Source organism: Tinamus guttatus, unplaced genomic scaffold, assembly GCF_059628265.1.
Source record: "Tinamus guttatus ecotype Peru unplaced genomic scaffold, ASM5962826v1 Tinamus_guttatus_pri_ptg000376l, whole genome shotgun sequence".
Taxonomy (NCBI): Eukaryota; Metazoa; Chordata; class Aves; order Tinamiformes; family Tinamidae; genus Tinamus; species Tinamus guttatus.
The window spans coordinates 2,250,812-2,258,753 of record NW_028288910.1 but is presented as its reverse complement, the minus strand read 5'-3'; the positions used below and the strand labels follow the sequence as shown (position 1 = coordinate 2,258,753).

General features: G+C 45.9%; 1 protein-coding gene across 1 annotated transcript in view; it reads right to left on the bottom strand.

Moving 5' to 3' along the window:
* Positions 1 to 253: 253 nt before the first annotated feature.
* The window catches only part of WWTR1 (WW domain containing transcription regulator 1), a 50,348-nt gene continuing 42,659 nt past the window's right edge, over positions 254 to 7,942 (bottom strand). The window contains exons 3-6 of the mRNA XM_088530511.1: positions 5,861 to 6,051; positions 2,003 to 2,136; positions 1,430 to 1,542; positions 254 to 508 (exon numbers count right to left, since the gene is read on the bottom strand). Of these exons, the coding sequence (XP_088386637.1) occupies positions 324 to 508; positions 1,430 to 1,542; positions 2,003 to 2,136; positions 5,861 to 6,051 (623 nt within the window). The 3' untranslated portion in view covers positions 254 to 323. The remainder of the gene's footprint in view (positions 509 to 1,429; positions 1,543 to 2,002; positions 2,137 to 5,860; positions 6,052 to 7,942) is intronic.

Below are 7,942 nucleotides of genomic sequence, written 5' to 3'. Positions count from 1 at the left end.
ACACAACTCACTTTCTGTCCTGAAAGTGAAATGTTTCTGCCTGATCTGTAAAGGAAAAAAACAAACAAAAAACGGATGCATAAAAAATTCTTTTTGTTTGTTTTGTTTTTAAATGAGAAATAGATACTTATATATTTTTTATATTTAAGCTATTGTCAACCAAATCCAGGCAGAGATTAAACTGACCATAAATTGATCTAACAGAAGTCATTAAGGCAGCAAGTTGCATCTCTGAGGATTTTCAGATGCTCTACCTCTGTTTCAAGAGGAAAAGGAAATGCTGAATTGCATTATGGACTGAATTGGCATTAAATAATGGATGGTTACAGCCAAGTAAGGAAGGGCTCATTTTTGTTAAGTACTGACTCCACATCATTGAGGATAGGAATCAAGTCTTCTGACTCCAAAGTCCCAAGATCAACATTTGTTCCAGGAAGACAGTCGAGGAAATCAGGGAAGCGTGTCTGTTGTGGATTTATGTTCATTGTTGTCTGTGCCACAGTTTCTCCTAGGAAAAGTAAAGAAGAATATTTGAAATATTGATCCCTTCTCATGAGTAATTTAGAACAATATAGTTAATTAGAAAAAAAAATCCTCTTTCCCATAAGCACTTGTAGGCTTTGTATCCTCTACAAATGTTACCTCAGAACCATATTTGCTTGCAGAAAGCATATTCTTGTAAGAGTTAATTATATACCCTTGCTTCACCCTAAAAAGCACAAGAAACCTCTTTCCAGCAGTGCTCAGTGTACGCAGCCTCGGACCTTCCACTCGGCGTGATTGTTCAAAGATCACCAGTCTGCAAAGACAACGATGCAACTCGGCCTGTATAAACCCTCTCTCCTGCTCTCTGCACAAGGGCGGACTCAATCCAGGGCATGTAACCGAGAAAGAATTTTACAGGAACTCTCTCGACCACTCTCTCACCCTTTGCACCATCCAGAACTCCAGATGACTTCAAAGGGAAGTTCAGGTGAGGAAACACTGGAGAATTTCACTCTTTAGGAAAAAAAACCCAAACGTACCAAAACCTAAATAGCTGAACAAATGCTATTTAAAGGCAAATCCAACTTTTCCAATGGAAGAGATGCAGTGATTTGTCCTGAAAGTTTGGTAATTTTAATAACCCAAGACTGTTTTTCTTGTCCTACCTTGGATTATATTATTAAAATGTGAATTAAGGCTTGGGTTTTCCAACATGTACCTATTTGCTATATTATCATAATCTAAGGTAGCAGGGCAGAATCTGGTACCTTCCAGGTGCTAAAAGTCTTTACGGCCTTTTCCTCCACAGTCACAGTCTGTTCTCTTGCATCAGAAACTGAGAGCTTATTGTTCAGTTATGCAATTATAAAACACTGTTGGTCCTAACAATAAGTTGTTTTTACTGTTATTATATTTTAAACTCTATGGGAGCTTCAAGCTCTACCTGTATCCATCTCATCCACGTTGCTGAGGAAATCCTCCGGTGTTGTGGGTAGACTGTAGCATCCCAGGCCTAGGCCGCTGTCTGTACTCTGTTCCCTGGAATGGTACGGGCCACTATAAAGTGAAACACGAAAAAGGCTCAGGAAAGAAGTTGTGTTAGCGAGTCCCTGATCACGGTGTTTGACAAGACAGAGCACTAGATATTAAATACTCATGAAGACTCCTTCACAATTGTTGAGACACTAATGTGGCGCAATATACACATATGTATAAATCTCCGGACAACAACTGTTTTGATTGCCTAAAACTAATTGAGATAATGGAGTTATAATTGAGCATACCAAGGCAACATACCCAGAATCCTCTGCACACAGGTACATTTAAAATCTGTTATCATTTGTTTGTTTTTCTGAGATTCTTTCTTGAAGTGTAAACTGAAAAATTTCAGGTCAGCCACTAGGCTGTATCCCCTGTTCACAGTAACTGCAAAACAGGAATCTGCTTAGAAGAGACAGCTTCAGAAGTACAGACAGGGCAACGGAACCAAGCATCTAGTGGTGGGCCATGAACTTGCCTGTTCAGGAAGGGATCTGATCCGTTATTCGTAATAGGCCGTAGATCTTGTGTCATTGCAGGGGTGTTCACAGCAGTCTGAACTGGGGCCATGTTTTCGGAGTCCATGGGAAGCTGTCTGCATAGCGCAGCTTCCTAAGGAGTGAATAAATAACAAGGGAAAGGTTGTTGCAACCATTCAGAAATACTTATAGAAAGTAGATATGTTCAGTATGTACGTCTTAAGGTAATTCTAAACAGTGTAGCTGATGACTGTGTGTTTACAAGGATGTAAAGAAAATCATTAACACGTCTGGTTTGCTGGTGGCAGTGGCATGTGGTGAGCAGGAGCCCATGCCCGCAGAGCAAGCGCGCTCATCGCTGCTCACAGAGAGAAGCCCCACAGAAACCAAGCCACGAACACTGCAAACCACAACTCCTTGTGCGCTGCCCATCGCAAAACTCTGCACGTGCAAGCTGGTGGGCAAGACTGAAATTACGATTTCAGTTCACTGATCCGTGAGCCCAGGTCCTCAGAGATCTGGTCTCAAGTAGCAATAAAATATTCTACAACCTGAAGATTTAAATACCAGTTCCCAGCAGCTCTGGGACGATCCTCACGCCGCAAGACCCCTGCCTGCCGAGAGGCCTCGTGTTGAGGCAGCACCCGAGCGCGGGGCCGCGCGACGCTCCGGACACCGCTGCGAAGCAAAGCGCGGCGGCAGCAAACTGCGTCGCCGCTGGGATGTACCTGGTGTGCTGAGCCCAATTACCATTATTTATTTGGTAGGAAATGAGCAAAGGAAACACTTAAATCCTTGTAGAAAATCTTTCTCCACTAAATTGGCTCCTCACAGTCCCCAATACAGAAAAGGCAAACATGTTTTTGAAGCTAGATTTTGATATTTTATTCTGTTTGCAATTTATTTCTTCAATGAAGAGCACTACTCTGGTCTTTTCATGAAAAATTACTCACTGGTCCTTAACATATATTGGAGTGCATTCATGCAATGTTTTATTTATAATCAAACTATCAATTTAACATATTCACTGAAAAATAATAATTTGCATTAAATTTTTAAATCATTTTTAAGAATAAATAGACCATTCTTGCCAGTGCACTGGACTTACTGCTCCCACACAAACAGCTGCGAATTTCACATATTATTTAGAGACCTTCCTGCTGCCTGGCTGTTCCTTGCCTGGCAGCTGACCTGATGCAATTGGGCACCGTGATGCGTCAACCAACACGGTGCCAACTACTGACTGCTTTGAGATGGAGAGATTCACCTTCTCCTTGACTACTGGTACCCGGACACGGCATCTGCCCTCGGGGCTGCCAACCTGCACCCTCTGGGAATTTGTCATCTACCCCAGGATTTCGCTAGGCGTTGCAAGGCAAGACAAATTGTGAGCTAAAAAGCCTCCAGCACCCTAAATAAAGACTCCTGCTGGTATGTGCACAACCTAAGTTCTGTCTCTATTGCAAGAAATGCTACATTTATTATAAAGCCACTTAATCTACCCTCTGTTGGAAAGTGGCATGGCAACCTGCGAGTCTTTACTTCAACTTAACCACCAACTCTGTGCACTTCACGTGCTGACCAGCGTAATCCTGCAGCGTGGAGTCAGATTTGGGCTGGGAAGCAGAAGGAGTGCGGGCTGCACCGCACAGGCAGGCGTGCTCCTGGAAGGACAATTCCAGCCGTGCTGCGAGTGTTGGACCCCTCTGCTTCTCCAGCATGATTACTGCGAGGGTCACCAGCACAGAACCAACCACACAGTCACAGAGTTGTGAGAGCTTGCATCCTCCCCTCCCTTTAAGCGTATCTGCAAGCTAACGATGATTGCCCTGAAGAACCATATTCATGAATGGCATCTCCAGCAAAAAGTACCCGAGATCTCTTGCAGCACCACAGACAACAATACTGTGGTCACAAGCTACAGCACCTCTCAGAAGCGGGGGTACTGGCCAACAGAGATAGTTGTTTGGCATCTACCTCCGAATCCTCACACACCGTTCCTCCGTGGTCTCTTTTGAGCCCCTCATTTTTCCAGTGCTCATAGATGCATTTAGTGAATGTGGCTGGGGAGCTGAAATCAACCTCTGCAAAGCGCTGCCCTTGCTCCGTCAGCCGTGCCGTCCCGTGCAGCGAGGGAAGGCAGAGGAGCAGACGGGACACCTGCTCTCACAACCCTTGGGCTTTCTCACTGACATCACCTCTTACTACTTCATTTTCCATGGGGCACCTGAGCAGCAGGTCTCCCTTTTCGTTTGGAACGCTGTCAAACAAATTGGTGAGAAATAAATTCAACTCCTTCCAGAATGGTGATCAGTCCTTTCTGCACAAACAGGTTTCTGTTCTAGGAACTCCGGAGCTGGACGGGGACTCTGATCACCCACATCTCTATTTCCAGTCTCCAGTCCCTCTGGCTTTGCCGCCCACAGCACCTTCCACGTGTCCCTGTCTGCTCAGCTGCTGTCTCTTCTCAGCTCTGCAGAGAGGGACCTGGGCGTCCTGGTGGACAACAAGTTGACCATGAGGCAGCAGTGTGCTCTTGTGGCCAAGAAGGCCAATGGGATCCTGGGGTGCGTTAAGAAGAGCGTCTCCAGCAGGTCGAGGGAGGGGATCCTGCCCCTCTACTCAGCCCTGGTGAGGCCGCATCTGGAGTATTGTGTCCAGTTCTGGGCTCCACAGGACAAAAGGGATGTGGAGCTGCTGGAGAGAGTCCAGCGCAGGGCTTTTATATATATATATAAACATTGTTTATATATATTGTTTTTATATATATAAACAAATCACTGGCATTTCAAAATGTTGCAGCAACTTACTGTACTCCAGTGAAGCATCAGAAAAGTTCAGTCAATTGGTGCAATCAGCCCAGTGACAGATGCACCTCGACCTGCTGCCAAAAATGTCACACTGCACTTCTAAATACAGTATAAACAAATGTTACCCTGAAATAACTACAAATTATGGCATGATCCCAAAGACAAAAGGACTGCAGATATGAAACGCTAATTGCACAACACAATTATTTGGGGAAGTCACCACTAAGTGCAGCATCTAGAAGGCTGCTGGCCATCATGGTGAGCGATACCCTTGGCAGAACGTAGTCAGCTCACACACTGCTCCTGAGGGAAACAGACTATTTGTGTTCTCCAGGAAGCTGGTGAATAACGCTTGCAAAACAGCATCATCGCTGCGGTTCTCCCTAGCAGAGAAATCCTATCCTTTGCAATTGTTAAAACTGCTCATTTTCTTAAAGTTACACACAAAGCTACGGACCTCTTTCATACAATATTACTCATTATATAGAGCTGGATGTTAAGAAACAGAACAATACACAAGCAGCCACAAAGAAACCACCTCTGGAAAATTCACAGATTAGGATTAGGAGATTAGGATGTGTATCTGATTTGATTTGCATTCAAAGGCAAAGGCTGTGGGTTAAAGAACAACCCCGTGTACTCTGCTCTTCCCAGCGAGGCATGGACACAATCCATTACATAAACCATGGCAGACTGAGGCAGATCATCGGTGATGATAATTTTTCCAGATTTATACACAGCTGCAGTGAACAAACTGGTCCTTAAATTGACAGTTCTGCAACAGTTGAATCTATTTTTTTGCACCACCGCTTCCGAGGATGGCAATGTGCAGAGATGTGGCCGCTTGTGCCCTGCTCAGCCTGGCTCAAAGAAAGCAGGAAATGCTCTTTGCTTGTTGCATGGAGGCTCTGCTCTGTTAGCCTCTCGTTTCCCTCCCCTAAAACAAAGGTCAATTTTGATGAATGGGAACAGCTACTAATTGTACCTCACAAATACGTGGAGGCCCGAAAACACCTGAAGCAGCCTAGGACGGGCGCTCAGCATTACCTGCCGCAGTAGCTCCTCCTGCCGCATCCGGATGCGCTCCCTCTCCATCTGGATCCTCTGGAGCCTCAGTTTCTGCTGCTGCTGCTGCTGGGCGGTCAGGGCGCTGGGCAAGCCCAGCAGCCCGGGCTGAGGCTGCGGCGCCGGGCGGCTCTGCTGCGGCACCGCCGCTACCTGGTGCTGCTGGTTCAGAACTGCGCGGGAGGACAGAAACGGTGAGTCAGGACCGCGCGGAGCGGGGCACAGCGAGCACCAGCTATTACCAACACCAGGAGGGCCGAAGCAACCGCTCCACCTGACAAGGTTTGACACTGCTTATTTAATACAAAAGCTGGTATGTTTCATTGGTATATCAAACAAGCAAAGTAATAATACAGCAAATATTTATATATATCCTGATACATTAAAATATTTACCTAATGATATGCAATAAATGATATACATGTTTTTAATTGAAAATTCCTCAATGAATGCATGTCTATAACAGGCAGTAAGATAACTAAAACGATTTCAACGTTTACATTTTCTTTACTGGCCGATCTGCATTAATTACGGCAGAAAAAGACAGCAGAACAAATAATGGGACGTTTCACAGCCGAGGCGGTTTCTGCCTGCCCCTGGCCGCGAGGCGCAGAGGGAGACGCTCTGTCCCGCTACACAGTGACGCACAAAGGGGTCCGTCCCGCCGCCCACACGAGTCACCGCAGGCGGTTAATGCGCCCGTCTATCTCGCCAAGGGTCACAACCACAGCAAAGAGCCAGAGGCGCCCGCACGCTGCGGGAACAGAGCCCCAGCGATGCAGCCACAACCAAGCAGCGTGAGCCGGGGGCACCGGCCACCAGCCGCTGCAGGGAGCCACCTCTCCACAGTACCTTATTGGAGGTTCACCTCCTTCCTTCAAGTAGCCAAGCAATAAACAGGAGGAAAAGACAGTTAAGTGGCATTTCTAATGCATTCATTACAAAAACAAACAAACAATCAACAACAAAAAAAATCCCAGTGATCTATTGGCACTTGCTCACTCCTCCCAACAGATGTTTCGGTCTCTTCTGAACAAAAATTGTGCCTTTCTTCCAAAAGGCTGCAGTCATGTTATGTTTTGGGCTAGAGTCAGTGGACTATCCATCTGTGTTTACAGTGCAAGAATTATTACAGCAAAAGAGCGTAAACTGCAGGTTACTGGTACATTATACCGATTTCTTTAGAAAGTTCAGCAGAAATATTTATCGATCTTGTATTGAAAGAGCAGTCCAAATTCGGTGTTATTTTAAGCAGGTACATCAAGCCAGAACGAAGTTTAACAACTTTCTCATATGTGAGTCCGTACAAAATTAGTCAAACAAGAGGGGCCAAGTTCAGCCCTGTTATATCTCCTCTCTACCTACGTCAGGTAAACCTTGAGTACAACTCATGGTTTCATATTCAAAATGAAAAAGGTCTAATAAATCAAGATCAAAAAAAGACTGATGATTTTAGGCCTGATTTAACAGAGCAGGGCTATTTTTAAGCCTTTCACCATATCCGGATATGCAGGCAGCATATTGTGCAGTTAGGGCCTTTGGGGATGGCCCTCTGCATGTGGGCGGCCTCCCTCGCCCGCGGCCGGCCCCTGGGCAGCCCCGCTGCAGGGGGAGCTTGTCCGGGGCAGACCTGGCTCCTTCCCTTGCAAACAGAGCGAGGCTGCTCAGACAGCGGAGTTACTTGTCTCAATGCAGTCTTTTCTGGTCAAATTCAGAAACTGTAAATCAGCACACAACTCCCTATTGGAGTGGCATTTTACTGAGAACCCTGCTGTAGAAGAAGTCTTTGTGCAGCAGCACAACCCCACAATCGCACCACAAAGCCAAAATTTCAACTGCCGCCCCTAAGGACAATGTGGTCACGGATGCCTCGAGGGAGGCATCCCTCACAGTACCAAGCTGTGACGAGCCAGGAAGGAAAAGGGCCAAGATGGAAAACAGGATGGACTCTGCTGTTCCTATTTTATATGCGAGTAGTTCCCAGCAGCGCGGCCTGAGGTCTTTTACAAACCTTGTAACCTTCTTTCCTTCCACACCTTTGCACTTCCAAAAAAATTAATACAC